The 18918-nt window shown below is 40.8% G+C and overlaps 1 protein-coding gene across 2 annotated transcripts in view; it reads right to left on the bottom strand.

Moving 5' to 3' along the window:
* USP32 (ubiquitin specific peptidase 32) overlaps window positions 1-12733 on the bottom strand; it is a 221581-nt gene extending 208848 nt beyond the window's left edge. The window contains exon 1 of one of the 2 annotated variants that reach the window (XM_059380701.1): window positions 12548-12733. In XM_059380701.1, coding sequence (XP_059236684.1) covers window positions 12548-12605 — 58 coding nt within the window. In that variant the 5' untranslated portion in view covers window positions 12606-12733. The remainder of the gene's footprint in view (window positions 1-12547) is intronic. The other variant, XM_059380702.1, reaches the window with a different exon arrangement.
* Window positions 12734-18918: the final 6185 nt, after the last annotated feature.

The following is an 18918-nucleotide window of genomic DNA, read 5'->3' as shown; positions in this document are numbered from 1 at the left end:
CTTGTGATCTCTGTCTGTCAAATAAATTTTTAAAAATTAAAAAATAATAAAATTTAAAAATTAAAAAAATAACACACTTGCCCTAATTTCAAGACACTAGTAATCTTTTCAGGACCTTACTTGATAAAAGAAAAGGCTTAAAATTTGGTCTTAAAAATGATTTCACATCTCATTTTTTAAAAAATGATTTCACCAAGCACACACAAAGTAAATATTCTACGATTTTATTTATACAGGATTTATTATTTATATTACTAGGTGAAACTAATCTATAAGGACAGAAGTCCAAACAGTGGTTACCTCTGAAGGGCAGTATCAACCTGGAGAGGGTAAGAGAAAGCCTACTGGAGTGATGGAAATGTTCTCTATCTTGGTTTTGCATGGTGGTTGCTTGGGTATATAGCTAAAGTTTCATCAAGCTATATAGCAACATTTGTGCACTTTAGTGAATGTAAGTAATAAAGGAAGGTATTTCAAGGATCTGGGAAGCAGCATTTCAAAGGCACAGACTGTTCAGGCAGAAGCCAAATCAGAGAAACTACCAGGGTTTCCCAACACTAAAGACTGACTTCAAACTACAGGGTGTTGGGTACTTTCTACTGATGAGCATTTGAATAAAATGAAGACATGTATTTCAGAAAGGTTATTCTGGTGGATATATAAAGAATGGATTGAGAAGGCAGGAGACCAGTAATAGTCCAAAAAAACAGGTGAAGGCCTTTTCTAAGGCAATGACTTTAAAGATGGAGAAGAAACAAAAGATAATAAGGTAGCATCAAAGGGATACTGTGATAGATTAAATGTGAACAGAAAAAAGAAGAGCCTCAAATGATAACCAAGTTTCTGGTTTAGGCCTGTGGGTAAATCACATATAGGCACATCATACTGCTTATACAATATATAAGCAGATCTGTAGAAAAATAAGTTGCATTTAGTTTGGGACTCTATTGAAATATTAAAAAATATGCTCCACTCAAAGTGAAACATTTTTCTAGAACATGTTATTTATTGCCAAGTGTTCACTCAGTTGATATACTATTTCTTTCATTATTTAAATATATTTGCTTGGCGGGCACCTGGGTGGTTCAGTCAGTTAAATATATTTGCTTGGCAATCTTCTGTCAACTTCAATTTATATTTATGTGGTACCAGTGATGTGACAATAAAAAAATGCTTCTACCGGGCACCTGGGTGGCTCAGTGGGTTAAGCTGCTGCCTTCGGCTCAGGTCATGATCTCAGGGTCCTGGGATCGAGTCCCGTATCGGGCTCTCTGCTCAGCAGGGAGCCTGCTTCTCTCTCTCTCTCTCTCTCTGCCTGCCTATCCATCTGCTTGTGATATCTGTCTGTCAAATAAATAAATAAAATCTTTTAAAAAAAAATGCTTCCACCATTGATTACTCTTTACTATACCTCTAAACCTATAAAGAAGCAGCAATTTCTTGTCCTTCCGTAATTAGCTATAAAGAGGTATTCTTATCTCAGCATCTCTCACAAAGAATAACTTCTTTTTTTTTTTTAATACTTTATTTATTTATTTGACAGACAGATCACAATTAGGCAGAGAGGCAGACTGAGAGAGAGAGGAGGAAGCAGACTCCCCGCTGAGCAGAGAGCCCGATGCAGGACTCGATCCCAGGACTCTGGGATCATGACCCTAGCCGAAGGCAACAGCTCAACCCACTGAGCCACCCAGGCGCCCCACAAAGAATAACTTCTGATCTATAAAACTCCACACAGTGAAAGATTTCATTTATGGATGCTTGCATAAACTAAAGAATCTCTGAACCAAATTTATTAATCGAACAACTGTTCTAATCCCACCACAGCTTCCTACCACAGCTGCTCACCAATGGATTCCAAAACCAACTTTAAAACAGAGCCAAAGATGACACAATAACATTTTAATACAACTAACAAATTTTAAAGGCAAAAGATGCATTTAAATATATGTACATACATAGAAAAATATGAGTTTAAGCTTCAACGCATATACCCATGAGTATACGAACGTTTATCAAGAATAAAGTTTTCTCTAAAGTTTAATCTGTATTGAGTATTGTATTGAGTAGCTAATATAAGGCAAACAACATGCAGTTGCTAGAAACACAGCAGTAAACAAAACAGACATGCCCCCGCCCTCATGGAATTTTACAGCCTAATGGCACATGGATCAGGAAAACTGCATTCTAAAGCAAGGTTTCTAACCAATCATGCGAGGAATAAATTTAGTTTCTACCTCAGTTTCTAACCGACCATGCAAGGAATCTGCCCTAAGGCTTATATTAAGACCCACATGACTAGAGATCAAGTATAAGAATTACTAAAAAGGAACTTTCAAATAACTTGGTAAAAAACATGGAGAGCCTCTTGGAAACTGAGCAGAACAGAGATAGAAGAATTAAAGTAAGAAAGTACCAGCTCAAGAATAAAGGTCTTAAAGCTTTACCTCCCATGCACCCTTCTTCAGGAAGCTACCAGAGGATGAATTCCATCAAAGTAACACCATAAGTCAAGAAAGGAAACAAGGAATAAAGAAAACAAGAGAGCCAACACAGAACAGTGAAGGAAACCTTCAGGATAATGGTGAAATAAGGACAATAGGTACAGACTGGAGCAGGCCAAAAGGCTCCAAGATAATTTTCCAATATAATGAACTGAGTGAACATCTGATGTACATTAACATATGGACAGATTTTGGGTGCATGAGTGGCTTAGTCGGTTAAGCAGCTGCCTTCAGCTCAGGTCATGATCCCAGGATCCTGGGACTGAGCCCCATGCTGGGCTTCCTGCTCAGAGGGAGCTTGCTTCTCCCTCTCCTCCCCCTACTCATGCTCTCTCACACTACCTCTATCTTTCCCTCAAATAAAATCTCTCTTAAAAAAAAAAAACATAAAGGGGCGCCTGGGTGGCTCAGTGGATTAAGCCGCTGCCTTCGGCTCAGGTCATGATCTCAGGGTCCTGGGATCGAGCCCCGCATCGGGCTCTTTGCTCAGCGGGAGCCTGCTTCTCTCTCTCTCTCTCTGCCTGACTCTCCGCCTACTTGTGATCTCTCTCTCTCTGTCAAATAAATAAATAAATAAAATCTTTAAAAAAAAAAAAAAAAAAACATAAAAACAAAAAAATACACATATGGATAGATTTAACAACTGGACTGGAACTTTTGGGGTTGAATTACAGTAAATAGAAACCAAGCAAATAAAATAGGAGGCAATTATTGCAGGAAATATTTAGGAGAAAATCAAGTATACAGGAAAGGAAAAGTAATCCTAGTAACTGCTTAGCTGTGAAAAGCATTTATAAAGACCTAAATTATGTAAACACTGAAAAATAACCAAAATTTTAAAATACATATATCAGGGCACCTGGGTGGCTCAGCCAGTTCAGTATCTGCCTTTGGCTCAGGTTATGATCCCAGAGCCCGAGGAAGGAGTCCTGCATTGGGCTCCTTTTTCAGCGGGGATCCTGCTTCTCCCTCTGCTGCTTCCCCTGTTTGTGTTTGTGTTCTCTCTCTCTCTGACAAATAAGTAATAAAATCTTAACACACACACGCACGCATACACACACCAAGATGAGGAAATGGGACTATAGAAAGATCATGTGTGTGTATTTGGAGGACAGGCAGCAGTGAAATTAAGAGCTAAATCCTAATCTTTAATAGTAGGATGCAATTAAATAGTCCTTAAATGGAAAAAAACAATATCACCATAAATATATTATTTGGAGATATAATGTAAAGACCAAATTAATAAATTTAAAATATTAAAAGTATTGGACAGTTAAGCAGAGGAAAACTGGCAAGGGAGAGAGGAAAACAGTACTACTCTTTTCCTAACAAACTCTGTAGAACCACTCGATTCTGAAGTATGCACATATATCACTGTCATAAAAGTCTTTTAAAACTAAAAGACTAAGAAAAGAAGGTGGGAGGGAGGAACACTAGCCATGGAAATATAAGACAAAAAGAACCTTGGGCCCTCCCAAAAAAGTAAAATTTTATTTATTTATTCTTTAGTGGGCTCTATGCCCAATGTGGGGCTCGAGCTCAGGACCTCAAGTTCAAAAGTCACATGTTCTACCAACTGAATCATCCAGGCACCCCTAAAATTCATTTTTAAATCACCTGGACTACTTAGAACCACTGAGAGCACTCTATGTTGATGTGAATTTTATTCTCAGCTTCCAAAGTAACACTACAACATTTTAAGCAAAAAAGTTTGTAACTCTAACCTTGCATTTGGCAGTAGACACTACTTGTCATCACAGATGAAAAGCACATGAAAGTCACTGTGTAAATATAAATCATTTCATAGGCAAAATTATTAAATATTATATTGTACCAAAAGACATTCTCAAGTGTTCATGAACATAATACTTAATGCCATACTAGTCTCTTAATGTCTACTCAGGAATTTAATTAGCTATCTAAACTTCAATATCTGAACAGACAAAATTACATACTATACTTAAGGCTCTTACATTTTTAACTATCATTCAGAACATATAGTACAGTTTTTTAAGTTGATTAAAGGAAAAGAAATCTTGGGATCAATACATCGCTTAGTTTACTCAGTCCCTATCAGTACTCGATCCTTCACCTCCAACCTTACAAACATTATGCAATTCTCCACATCTTCTAACATTTATATATTTATACCTTCACACAGCCATCCAATATTTACTTAGCACTTAAAATATACCCAGCACTGCATCTATCCTGGCAGTGGAGATTCACCCTCATGTCTGACAATAAACATGTTAATTACATATTATGATAAAGACTTTGAATGAACCATACAGAACAGTACAACACTGACAGCCCACAGCGTATAAGATAATAAGAGAAGGCCTCACTGAGGCCATCAGAGCTCATACTTTAGGTATGACGAATGAGCCAGACCTGTGAAAATCTGAAGGCAGCCTTTCCAGGCTGAGAGGAAAGGAGTAACAGGATCTGATTTTAATTTCAGGACTACACTGGCTGCTGTGTGAAACCAGAAAAGCACGGCAAAGTAGCTTAGCAAGAGATGATGGCAGCTGGGACTAGAGTAGTTGCAGGGAAGATGAAGAGAAGTAAAAAGACTGGACGGGATACCAAATTAACAGGACTAGATGACAGACTCAAACTGGGGATAAGATAGGTCAGATGGTGAAAGAAGTGGAAAAACTGAGGATGTCCAGAGACTCTCGGTTTTAGCAACTGATAGAATAATGGTACCATTTACTATGGTGGAAAAAAGACCAGGGGAGGACTTTGACAGAAGGATCCTTTTCCTAACAGATCTCTTTAGAGTCTTTCATGAGTCATTAGAAAAACCTTAAATAAAAGCCTTTTCCCTCAAGGGCTACAATACCGAAACAATCTAACTTCTTTATGGAAATGAAAGAGAAGCTGGAAAATTTCTCTGTAAAACTTCATTTTTTTTTTTTTTTAGATTTTATTTATTTATTTGACAGAGAGAGAGAGAGAGTTCAAGCAGGGGGAACAACAGGCAGAGAAAGAGGGAGAAGCAGGTCCCCTGCTGAGCAGAGAGCCCACAAAGGGATCCATCCCAGGACACCAAGATAAGGAGCTGAGCCCGAGGCAGACGTGTAACTGACTAAGCCACCCATGTGCCCCTGTAAAACTTCGCTTTAGCACAGTTTCCTTTTAATGCAGTCCAGTATCAAGGACTCCAAGAACCATGTTATAGCAAGGTCTTGATGTATCAATTTTTCTGATTCTTGTTTACAAGACAGTGATAAACTTGAGATTTCCCTGAGATAAAAAGAGCCTTATGTTGGGGCACCTGGGTGGCTCAGTGGGGTAAACCTCTGCCTTTGGCTCAGGTCATGATCTCAGGGTCCTGGGATTGAGCCCGGGATTGGGGCTCTCTGCCTGCCTCTAACCTACTTGTGATCTCTCTCTCTCTGTCAAATAAACAAATAAAATCTTAAAAAAAGAAAAAATCCTTATGTTAACACTAAATCCATAATACTGAAGGGTGTTAAAAGAACGCCTTCATCTTTGAATAGACAGGTCTTCTAATAGATAGATCTCTGATTTTAACAGTAAATCTAAAACTACTAGTTTTATCAGGCTTTTGTCAGTAATTAACTATGCACCTTTGACTTCCAAGAGATCTTTATTATTAGATAAGAGCAACAAGAATTAATAGCATACAGAAAGAGGCGGCATGGCTCAATTTATTTATTTTTTTAAAAGTAGATTTTGGGGTGCCTGAGTGGCTCATGGCTCAGTTGGTTAAGCAACTCTCTCTCTTTTTTTTTTTTCTTAAGATTTTATTTATTTATTTGACAGAGACCACAAGTAGGCAGAGAAGCAGAGGAGGAAGCAGGCTCCCCACCAGGCAGAGAGCCTCATGTGGGGCTCGATCCCAGGACCCTGGGATCATGCAACTTTCTTCAGCTCAGGTCATGATCCCAGGATCCTAGAATTGAGCTGTGCATCAGACTCCCTGATCAGTGGGGAACCTGCTTCTCCCTCTCCCTCTGCTGCTCTGCCTGCTTATGCTCTCTCACTCTGTCAAATAAATAAATAAAATCTTAAAAAAAAAAAGTAGATTTTGAGGGCACTTGGGTGGCTCAGTCGTTGGGCATCTGCCATCAGCTTGGGTCATGATCCCAGGGTCCTGGGATCAAGGCCCACACGGGCTCCCTGCTCAGCAAAAAGCCTGCTTCTTGCTCTCCCTCTCCCCTTGCTCTCGCTGTCTCTGACAAATAAATAAATAAAATCTTAAAAGTAAATAAAATAAAATAAAAGCAGATATCGAGGGACACCTGGGAGGCTCAGTTGGTTAAGCATCTGCCTTTAGCACAGGTCATGATCCCAGAGTCCTGGGATGAAGTCCTGCATCAGGCTCCTTGCTCTGTGGGGAGCCTGCTTCTCCTTTGGCCAGCTTCTCCCCTTGCTTGTGCTCTTTTTCTCTCTCTGTCAAATAAATAAATAAAATCTTTAAAAGCAGATTCTGCTTATTTATTTATTTAAGTAATCTACACCCAACGTGGGCTTCAAACTCACAACCCCAAGATCAAGAAGCACTGCTATTAGGACTGAGCTAGCCAGGTACCCTTAGATTGGCTCAATTTAAACACATTTATCATGAAGCCCAAAGGGTAAAAGCTGAACCATAAACAACCCCTGATTAGAGAAGCCATGCTTTCTGGATATGGTATGAACATTACCCAGTTCTACTGAAGTCTTCTCAGTACCATTACTAGACCATCAACCATTTAATTGGAGTACAGGTGACATGCAATATATTAAATTTTATATGTTTTGACAACTATACACGTTACAAAATACTCACCATACAAAGCTATTACAATATTAGCATCTGCCACCATACAAAGCTATTACAATATTATTGACTATATTCTCTGTGCTGTACTTTCCATCCATATGACTTAATTATTTTATAACTGGAGTTTGTACCTCTTAATCTCCTTCACCTAGTTCACCCATTCCCCCACCCTTCTCCTCTCTGGCAACCACTAATTTGTTCTCTATATTTATGAGCCTGTTGCTCTTTGTTGCTGTTGGTTTATTCATTTGTTTTGTTTTTTTAGGTTCCATGTAAATGATATCATATGGCATTTACCTTTATCTGATTTGTTTCATTTAGCAAAATTCCCTCTAGTCTCCGTGTTGTCCCAAATCAAACCACAAACTTTTAATTCATAAATAAAATCCCTCCACCTCTGCAGCTACTTGACCTCAAAGCTTCTAATCCAGCTCTCAGCATTAACCTCTAGTACTTCAAATCCAAAAATGGATTTCCTACAGTCACAGAAAGAATAATAATCACTTCTCTAACTTTTCCTGGGACCCACCATATAATCAAGTGCCAAAAATCTTCTCCTTCTCCTAAGAAAACACCTAGCAATTGTTTGGTCACCACATTCCCAACTCTCCGTACTTAATACATCTTTCTGGAAACAACCCTGAATGCTGTCACTGTGAGGTCTCCCTAATCACGCACAAAGACAAACAATGAACAAGAAAACACAAACAACAGCTGTTCAGTTTGGTAAATGGGGAGGTCATTAACCATGAAGTGATGTCACCTCATTCCGCTCATCCTCCCCAAATCCAGGGTTCATTGGTGTATTTATCTCCTCTTTGTCATGGACACTTTACATGGAGTGTTGAACTGAGGATTCTGAAGAATAGCGCCTGTGTAATTACTTAGGTGACTACATATAAGTAGACTAACTTAAAGCTGTCCTATTTTTCTCCTTTACATATAATAACAGCTCGTTAGGTATACTTGCAAATGGCTTAACCTAAACCTGTAATTCCACCCTAATGCAAGAGAGCTCACTGGTAAATTTAATAAATTCAGACAAAGGCAAATAAGTGCTTTAATAAGAGAGAACAGTGCATCCCAGAAGGTAACAAGTGTGAAATTAAATTTTCAGTTATACAATGATATATTATGCTAAGCCAACTAACATCACATCATAGGCAGTATAATATCAGGGAAATTTTAATATTAATATTATGAAAATTGGTGAATAAAATCTTGGTTGGGGAGTTAATGTTTTAGAGCATATGAGGGCTGGTGAATAATAAGCAAAATGCAAAGTACTGGAATCTTCAACTATTACAAAATTATTCCACTAGCAAAGACAACAACCTTTAAGTGATGAAGAAATTAAATTCTTTAACATACAATTATTGAACACATACTACGAAATGCATAGTGTTAGGTACTTTCAGGCCAATACACCAGCACACACTCTACATCCCTATAGCACTTTCTTCTAAAGCACTGTAGTATTCAGCATACTATATGTTAATCATTCATAAATAATATATATATACTACTTTTTGAAAATACTGTCCATATCAAATATACACAAAATAGAACTTTAAAAAGACGTTTACTATTTCATTCCCACTAACCAGACTATATGCTCCTAGAGAGGGTCTCAGTCGTCTTTGTTTCTTCAGTGCCTAAGTCACAGGCAGCGCTCAGTAAAAATTTGCTGAATGAATGAGCAATGGAGCTCTCAAAAAACGTGAAACCACAGCATAATTTCTGACATGATATATTTCATCACCCAACCACTTAGTCTAATATAAGTGCCAAATTCCTCTTAAAGGGATTAGAGAAAATTCACCCACTTTATTAACACAGTTTAAAAGCTAAGGACAATTTTAATTCAGCCAATTCTTGGGGCGGAGAGGGGGGAAGCCTTATAATTCTGTTTCCAGAATGATGAAAAGGAGAGAGGAGCAGGAAGAAAGAATAAAGAAGTGGAGATGTTTTTTTAAGGTTTCTTGGAGTTCCGAAATACTCTAAACTGCAATTCATCTTTCATTCAATGTTTTTTCTAATGCTATGTTCCAAACATTTAGAATATATTTTTAGGAATACACTAGCCACAAACTCAGATGCAAGAGGAAGTGAAGAGAAGAACATAGCTACTACATTCTCAGTACCCATGAAATATAGTAGATACAATTCAGAACATACAGGCAATCTAAACAACGGTCAAGCCTTCAAGGAACAGCCTATTTGTGTTCTATTCAAGACTAGATAGAGGCCAAAAATAAAAGCTACCACGAATACATCTACCTTAAAAAAATTTTTAAGGTAAAATTTTTAAAAATTTTTAAGGTATGCTTTCAGAAAACTATGAATGTTTATATAACTGACATACAGTCTAGCTAAAACAGCAGGCTAAACCAATCTTCCTAATTTCTAGAGCTTCTGTAATGCAAATGAGAAGTCAGGGCCTTCACGTAGGTCCAGTGAGCCTTATCTATCATTAACATAACACTCCATTCCCAAGGCCCCATTTTAGAAGATAAACTGCCTGCAATTCCATGTTTGTTTTCAGCAATATACAGTTGGCTCTTTTTTAAATACTACCTAACTATGGTTAGGCATTATTTAATGCTCAATAATTTTAACTAAAGCCAAGCGGGTAGGTATTTCAGTAGCTTATCAAGCTTGCTTTGTATGTGTATTGTGATTCATGAAACCTATAGTATATTGTCCAATCCTCCCCCTACCTCCACCCCCAATCACCTTACAAGGAAGACTTTAAGGACAGAGGTTTCCACACCTATTTAGATTCTTCACGTGCCCCTCAAAGTTCCCAAACCATTTTTTAGCTCTATCAAAAGCTTTAAAAATTCTTACTATAATCTTAGTAAAAGAAATTCTGTAGTAGGAGCGCTTGGGTGGCTCAGTTGGCTAAGCCTCTGCCTTTTTGGCTCAGGCCATGATCCCAGGGTCCAAGCGATGGAGCCCCAAGTCAGACTCCCTGCTCCCAAGGACATCTGCTTCTCCCTCTCCCTCTGCCCCTTCCCCATCTCGTGCTCTCTCGCAGTCTAATAAATAAAATCTGAAAAAAAAAAAATAGGAAAGAAGTTCTACAATAAAACCTAACACTTGGGGCGCCTGGGTGGCTTAGTCAGTTAAGCATCTGTCTCCAGCTTGGGTCATGATCTGAGTCCTGCTCAGTGTGGAGTCTGCTTCTCCCTCTCCCTCTCTGCCTCTAACCCTCCCCACCCCCACTCATATGCATGCTCTCTCAATAAATAAATAAATATATTTAAAAATAAAGTCTAACATTCCCTAAACAGTATGTTCAAAAGAATTATCACTTTTTTAAAAAGCTCCTGGTTTACATTTAGAAATGCTATTAACATGCTTCTCTCTTTTGCTTTTCTTTTCCTCTGAAGCAAAACTAATAAAACATAAATTTATACAAACGATAGTTTTAAAAGGTTTTAACAAATACCTTTGCTACCTTTTCAAATATTCATTTTAAAATTCAACAGGCAAACACTTCATAATAAACTGAACACATACCTTCAATCAAATCAGTTTAAAATGCACCAACTATTCACTTATATTTACAAAGGTACTAAAATCTTAAGTTTGATATGAGAGTAAGCAAGGTAGAGCTTAATAAAAGTTGAATTTTAGAATCCCTTTAATGTCAACTACATTACCCTCAAAGTTAAGAAACTGAACACTTCTGAACCATAAAGCTATACACCAGTTTGACTGATGTCCTCTTTCATGCCATGTAAGCCATTGCCTAACTGAGGCCAGACCTGTCAGGCTCAACAGCATCCCGGAAATGACTAGCCTACTAGAGCTGGAAACACATCAAGAATTTGGAATATTTCTCATATTGAGAAAAAAGTTCAAGGGAGATTGTCCATTAAGAACAATCATTACAGTGTTCGGTAGAAAAAAGAAAGAAGAAGCATATTTTTGTTATTCTGGCCAGGTCACAATGAATACACCTAAATTCTGTATCTATTTTCCAGTGGTGTCCCTCTGCATTTATCTTTTTTCCCACATATGGACAGAGTTAACTACTAAATCCTCACTTTGAATGCCTGTCTTTTAGTCCAATTTTTATTTTGTATCCTTAGCTACTGACACCATCACCTGAAGCATGGCTGGTTTCTTGATTTAGAAACCTGTTAACAATAATGCCAAGCATCCAACCTGCTTAAATGTTTCACTTCTTACCAAGAATAGCCATTAAATGTCGAAAAGATACAAGCATACACACACACACACCACACACACACAACTCAATTCCCAGTCATGAAAAATTAAGTCACATTCCGACCATAAACTGTGCAATAGACACTTCCAGTTAGCGTGTGCTTTAGTGATCACGGACAGCTGTATCAAGAGTAAGTGGTAGGGGGTTGGGGCTGTTAACAACACGCTGCATCAGAGCCAATAAGCAGCAGGCTAGGACTGGCAGCAAGGCCGGTCTCTAAAGGGAGCTATAACACAATATCAGAATGCTGGATTTCCGAATGCCATTTTGCGAGGAGGAGGGGGTGAGAACTGGGGATCAAGTGCAATGTAAGGCTCTGGCCAACGTCTAAGGACATGAAACCTAAGACAAGGTCTTGTGGCAACACCAGCTGCCCAGTCTCATCTCACCTCAAATACCACTTAATTTCAGGTCCTTCTCATCCAAGTCAGTCGCTCAAAGGGTGAGGGGGTGGCAGGAGTGGGTGATGATAGCCCCCCTAGAGACTGGCAAAGGCCCCTCGGAAAAGGCGGAGACTCCACAATTGGAAGGGGCTTCCAGCGGCAAAAAGAGAAGGCTTTGCAGCTGCCTCCCCTCTCCCTTCCAACCAAGGCTGTTGGGTACGAGCTTAGAATGTTGTCGGGTTTTATGAAGGAGTGATAGGAGAAAATGGCAGTAAAGGATGAGAGGGGCTGGAAGGGCTGGTGCCACCCAAGAAAGGGGAGAGAGGACTTCCCTGGACACATCCAGGATAACAACGCCACCAAACAGCACGGGCATTTCCCTTCCAGCACCAGATACCCCTCTCTCTGGGAAAGCTGCTCCCCCTTCCATACGGTCCCAATTCCCAAACACTGCTCCCACCCGACCCTTCTCCCCAGTAATATTCCCCATCGCTGGCCTTCTTTCCCTTCCGCCTCTGGCACCCCACGCCCTCAACCTCTCCTCCCCTTCCCCGGTCACCCACCCCCGGGACAGCCCGTCGCTGGCCTCCCCCGCAGCTCGCCCAGACCCCTCCCCCCTCACCTCTCCTCAGCGCCTCCTCGTAGCTGAGGAATCCGATCCGTGACTCCTTGGCGCCCATGCTCCCCTCATCCCCTCGGCCGGGGGTCGGAGCCTGATCTCGCCCCCACCCCCCTCCCGCCCACGACTCGGCGTCCCGGGGTGACGGTGTCCGCGTCCCCCAGCCCCCTCCTCCCCCCACACTAACAAGTGAGGCTTCTGCCCCGGCAGCTCCTCCCGGCCGCCGCCACCGCCTCCATGCCGAATCACGTGACCAGCTCCCACCCCGCCCCCTTCCCCTCCCTCCTACTCCGCCCTTCTCCTCTCTCCTCCCTTCCCTTTCCTCCTCACGCCCTCTTCCCTCCCCCCTCCCCCCTCCCCCCGGCCCCGCCGAGGGTCACCTGACCCGAGGCTGGGGATTGTTCCGGGTAATGGCCGCCAAGGGCCACACACACCGCCCCGCCCCACGCTCTCCGCGCGCAGGAGCGTATGGGAGGGGCTGGACCCCGCGCTTAACGCATCATTCCGCAGCTTCCCGCCAATCCGAAGCCTCAACGCCCGGGAACCTCCGCCCACCTCAGCAGGCGACTTCCGGGGCGCTCGTGTCCGTATCTCCCGCCCACCCGTTCTGGCGTCTGAGGGGCGGGGCCGGAGCAACTGACGGTTGGTCTGTCCTTGGACGGGCCCCATCTTGGGTGGAATCTTAGGAAACCCTGGTGTGAGGGGTGCAGTGAAAGGGGAGGGCAGGGGAGAAACTCCTAACGGTATGGGAATTCTTGGCTAAGAGGGAGTTGTAAAAGGAAAGAGACTCTCAAGGATTTCCTGTGACGAAAGCATTCTCAATCCTGGTGGGGCGATCCCTACGGAAAAATGAACCTTGTGAAAAGTTTGAAATATCTTCCTTTTCACGTTATCCCGTTTCCCTCCTATATCCCAATTGACTCTAGATTTCCTTAACGTCTGCAAGCCCACCTCCCACTCAGCCTGGCTCTCGTATAGACTCTCTGGGAGCTGCTGTGCTAAAGGTTTAGCTAGTTTCTCTCCAGGAGTTGCTCCCCACCAGAGATGTGAGGCTTACAAGACGTATTACAACAGAGCCCCTTGCTTTTCAAAAACCTGGTTTTTATTGTGGTGAGATGCAGAATTGACCATTTTTAAATACCTCATAGGCGGAATCATAACAGTGTTTCTCATTTCCTGTCTGGCTTATGTTGACTTACCATAATGTCCTCAAGGTATGTCTCTGTTGTAGGTTGTGTCAGAATTTCCCAGATTTACTATATGATCCAGGATTCCACTTGTAAGTATATAACCAGAAGCAATGAATGCAGGGACACATATTTATATACCCATATTTATAGAATATTATTCCCGGGGCGCCTGGGTGGCCCAGTGGGTTAAAGCCTCTGCCTTCGGCTCAGGTCATGATCTCAGGGTCCTGGGATCCAGCCCTGAGTCAGGCTCTCTGCTCAGCAGGGAGCCTGCTTCCCTCTCTCTCTCCTCCTGCCTCTCTGCCTACTTGTGGTCTCTGTCTGTCAAATCAATAAATAAAATCTTAAAATATATATATATATATGTATATACATATATATATATATATATTCTCAATAGCCAAAACGTAGAAATAACCCAAGTGTCCATCAATGGACAGATCAATAGATGTGGTATAGGCGGCCCTTGACTCAGATTTGAACTCCAGGGGTCCTCTTATATGTGGATTTTCCCCCATAAATATAATATAGTATTGTAAATGCATTTTCCTTATGTTTCTTTTCTCTAGCTTATTTTGTAAGAAAACAGTATATAGGGGTGCCTGGGTGGCTCAGTCATAAGTGTCTACCTTAGGCTTAGGACCAAACTCCGCATCAGGCTCTCTGCTCAGCCAGAAGCCTGCTTCTCTCTCTCCCACTCCCCTTGCTTGTGTTTCCTCTCTCACTGTCTCTCTCTCTCTCTCTCTCTCTCTGTGTCAGATAAATAAGTAATCTTAAAAAATATATAGTATGGGGCCCCTGGGTGGCTCAGTTCGTTAAGCGCCTCCTTCACTCAGGTCATGATCCCGGAGTCCTGGGATCAAGTCCCACATCAGGCTCCCAGCCCCATGGAGAGTCTGCTTCTCCCTCCGACCTTCTCCCCTCTCATTCTCTCTCTCTCTCTCTCAAATAAATAAAATCTTAAAGACCTGAATGGCTTGGATTAGCCACTCAAAAATATATATATATAGTATATAATATATATAGCATGCAATATATGTGTTAACTGTTTACATTATTGGCAAGGCTCTGGTTAATCAACAGTAGTAAAGTTTTGGGGGAGTGATAAAGGGATTTTTGCCTATGCAAGGAGGGTTGGTGCCCCTGACCCTCTTGTTGAAAAGTCAACTGTCTGTGTGTGTGTGTGTGTCCGTGCACGCAAATATATATAGTTGTATATATATACACTATGTATATACATACATATATATACACACACAATACACAATATGCACTTGTATATACAGTTGTATATTATTCAGTTCCTCGCTTTTTAAGCATATTCAATTTGTTTCTGTTAGTCTTCACTCTCAAAGTCACAGTGTAAAACTTTTAGATAAGGAAATAACTTTGAAAAATAACCATTTGGATTAGATTAGACAGAAGGTGCCAGTCAGGTAATTCAGAGCCAGCAAAAAGGATTTTAGCTCCTAAAGCCAACAGATTATGATACACCGTGGTAGAGAAAAAAGGCAATACTCTTGTTTCTCTACTCACCTTTCCTGGCAGACCAGATCAGCAGCGTGGCATTAGTCACTGTGCCGCCCTTTCCAGTTCACCGTGAGGCAGTTAATTTTAAGACCTCAGATTAGTTTCATTACTAAAAGGCCATGAATGAGGGGGTTGGGAACCCACTTCAAAGCCTCTCATTTCCAGATCATTAGTTTGGTATAGACAGAAGTCTCCAGACAAAACAACTCTGTCATCTTCAGCCTGCAGTTAATTATCATAATTACTGGGAAATGAATCTTAAGATCTCACCTGCAGGACTGCAGGACAAAAGACCCTCAAGAGTTCAACTGCAACATACCTAAGCATTATTACTGTCTCAAATAATCAATACCTAAAGACAACCTTGGTCTACCAAAGATAACCCTGAGTGATTATCTACCCATTTCATTTACAGTGGAATTGGAAGCAAACTGTAGCTCTTTGTAGTACTTGCCCCACTTGAAATGTGGGGCTAGGATTGGACTTGAAATAGTAAATTATTATAAAATAGGAAAGAGTAGAATATAAACTTTATAGTGAAAGATTCAGAGCAGTACTAACACACAGGAACTTTTAAAATTTCCTCCTTGGTTTCAGACTCGCATTGAGGGCCATAAAAATGTTCATCCCATCACAGAGTTTACCATGGATTAAACACTTCTCGAAATTGTGAGTTGAAATAGCAAACTAAGAAATAGTATTTCTCCTTTGTCTGAGTTAAATTAAGCATATTATTGAGGGCAGTGAAGCAGATAGTTATGTCTGATGGGAATTTTAAATGTGAAGCTGGGATTAAGGCCTGCCTTTTGGTTTGTATTACACAGTATCCGGCAGTCAAATGTTAAACATCCCTCTATAACTTAAAATTGACACAGTACTAAAGTTTGATGATGTAGAAAATCTAAAGCCCACTTGTCATGCTGAAAGGTATCCTATTAATCATTTAGTTTGTTCACTTTCATTATATTTCACTTAATCCAGTGAAGAGTTGTCCAGCCACCTGACTTCAAGCATTAGGTTACACTTGGAAAACCATTGTTTTAACTATAATTACATGCCCGTGAAAGAGCTGTCCCTATGAAGATTTAAAGCATGGGAGACCGGCATGTAATTTCTACTTCCAGTTGAGCAACCTAAATGACAGTGTTCCTCAGTTTGTACTCCCAGAGAAATAACATAGGAATAGGGCAGAGTCATTTTAACACTTGCCAAAGAAGCTTAGGTCATAGACAGGGACATCAATACAATAAAGAAGGTATGCAACAGCACCTCATTTATGTTTAACTTGATTGCCACAAAATGAAGCCAACAGTGTATGAAGTATGACTACAGAATTGGGTTTTTTTCCTAGTATTTTGTACCTGTTTCTTTATAATGACAAAATAGGAGGATGTGGTCACTGTTATATTTTAAAAATATATGTATTTTGGGGTGCCTGGGTGGCTCAGTTGGTTAAGCGACTGCCTTTGGCTTAGGTCATGATCCTGGAGTCCCTGGATTGAGTCCCGCATCAGGCTCCCTGTTCGGCAGGGAGTCTGCTTCTCCCTCTGACCCTTCACCTTCTCATCCTCTCTCTCTCTCCCTCTCATTCTCTCTCTCTCAAGTAATAAACTAAATAAAATCTTTTTTTAAATGTAGAGTAAATGAAAATATAACTTTAAACACAGTTATTTTTAATGAAAATAATATATATTCTATGAAAAAAAAAAGTTTTTCCACCAATTAAAAAAGTGTATATAAAGTATACAAGTATATAAAGTATACTTCACCCCATGTCATTCCCCAGGGGTATGTATCCTTCCAATTTTCTGTAACTATACCCACTACACACCTTTTTCGTAGTCTACATACTGATCTGCAATTTCTCTTTCACTCAATAGTATAGCTCAAACTGCTTTTTTGTGTCAGCTTATAGATCTACCTTATTTTTTTAACATACATAATATGCCAATTTTATGTAGTTAATGTATAACCAATCATCTGTTGATAAACATTATATTCAAGGGTTTCAATATTACATTGTTGCAATTGACATCCTAGTACATATAGCCCCTTTACAAATGTGAGAATCTCTGTAGATGGAATTTCCAGATGCTGAATTCCAGAGTCTAAGACTATGCACCTTTAGTTTTAATAGTAGATGTTGCCAAATTGCTAGAAAGATTTGGATCAATTTACATTCTAATGAAGAGTGTCCGAGAAAGCCAATTTCCTCTTACCTTGCTAACATTAATATCAGTTTAAACTGATTTTTGTCATTACCTTTACCTATCACAAATTCTAACAACACAGAACTGAATCCCTGCTTTTCTAGACATGAAATTCATTTTCATTTAAAACCTGGACAGGGGCGCCTGGGTGGCTCAGTGGGTTAAGCCACTGCCTTCGGCTCGGGTCATGATCTCAGGGTCCTGGGATCAAGTCCCGAAACCAGCTTTCTGCTCAGCAGGGAACCTGCTTCCCTTCCTCTCTCTCTGCCTGCCTCTATGCCTACTTGTGATTTCTGTCAAATAAATAAATAAAATCTTTAAATAAAATAAAATAAAATAAAAAATAAAACCTGGACAAAGGGGCACCTGGGTGGCTCAGCTGTTAAGCGTCAGCCTTCAGCTCAGGTCATGATGTCAGGGTCCTGGGATTGAACCCCTGGATTGGTCTCCCTGCTCAGCAGGGTATCTGCTTCTCCCTCTCCCTCTGCCGCTCCCCTTCCACTCGTGCTCTGTCTCTCACTTTCTCTCTCTCAAATAAATAAAATATTTTAAATAAATAAATAAACCTGGACAAAATATTTTAAGAATGACTAAAGAGGGCGCCTGGGTGGCTCAGTGGGTTAAGCCGCTGCCTTCGGCTCAGGTCATGATCTCAGGGTCCTGGGATCAAGTCCTGCATCGGGCTCTCTGCTCAGCGGGGAATCTGCTTCCTCCTCTCTCTCTCTGCCTGCCTCTCTGCCAGATACCCATACAACCTCATTGCTGCTGTGGTGGGGGAGAGCAGTGTAGAGTTACTATAAAAGAGTAAACATTACTCAGGTTCAGTGGGTAGTGTTAATTGTTTGCCAAACATGGATTGTGGTAAGACACCTTCTAAAGTAGGTCTAAGTTAAAGGCCCTCACTTTGAATGTTTTTTTTTTTTTAAAGATTTTATTTATTTATTTGACAGAGAGATCACAAGTAGGCAGAGAGGCAGGCAGAGAGAGAGGAGGGTAAGCAGGTTCCCCGCTGAGCAGAGAGCCCGATGCGGGGTTCGATCCCAGGACCGTGGGATCATGACCTGAGCCGAAGGCAGAGGCTTAACCCACTGAGCCACCCAGGCGCCCCTCACTTTGAATGTTTTACTTCTCTCCCATTCTTCGTTTTAGCTTACGTATCTTGTGAGTCAGAAGCTCTTAGGGAATGGGCCCTGTTGAAATTTTGCCAGAGTTAGGCACCTTTTAAAGAATGAAAAACAGAAGAAACACCTTTAGATGTAAATGAGAGAATGACTGGCATCTCTTTAGTCATTCTTTTTTTTTTTTTTTTTTTAAGATTTTATTTATTTTTTTGACAGAGAGAGATCACAAGTAGGCAGAGAGGCAGGCAGTGGGGCAGGGGGGTGGAGGCGAGAAGCAGGCACCCCGCTGAGCAGAGAGCCGGATATGGGGCTCAATCCCAGGA

This window comes from Mustela nigripes, chromosome 16 (genome assembly GCF_022355385.1).
Source record: "Mustela nigripes isolate SB6536 chromosome 16, MUSNIG.SB6536, whole genome shotgun sequence".
In the NCBI taxonomy this organism is placed as follows: Eukaryota; Metazoa; Chordata; class Mammalia; order Carnivora; family Mustelidae; genus Mustela; species Mustela nigripes.
The sequence above is the reverse complement of the archived record's forward strand: the minus strand, read 5'-3'. Positions and strand labels throughout refer to the sequence as shown.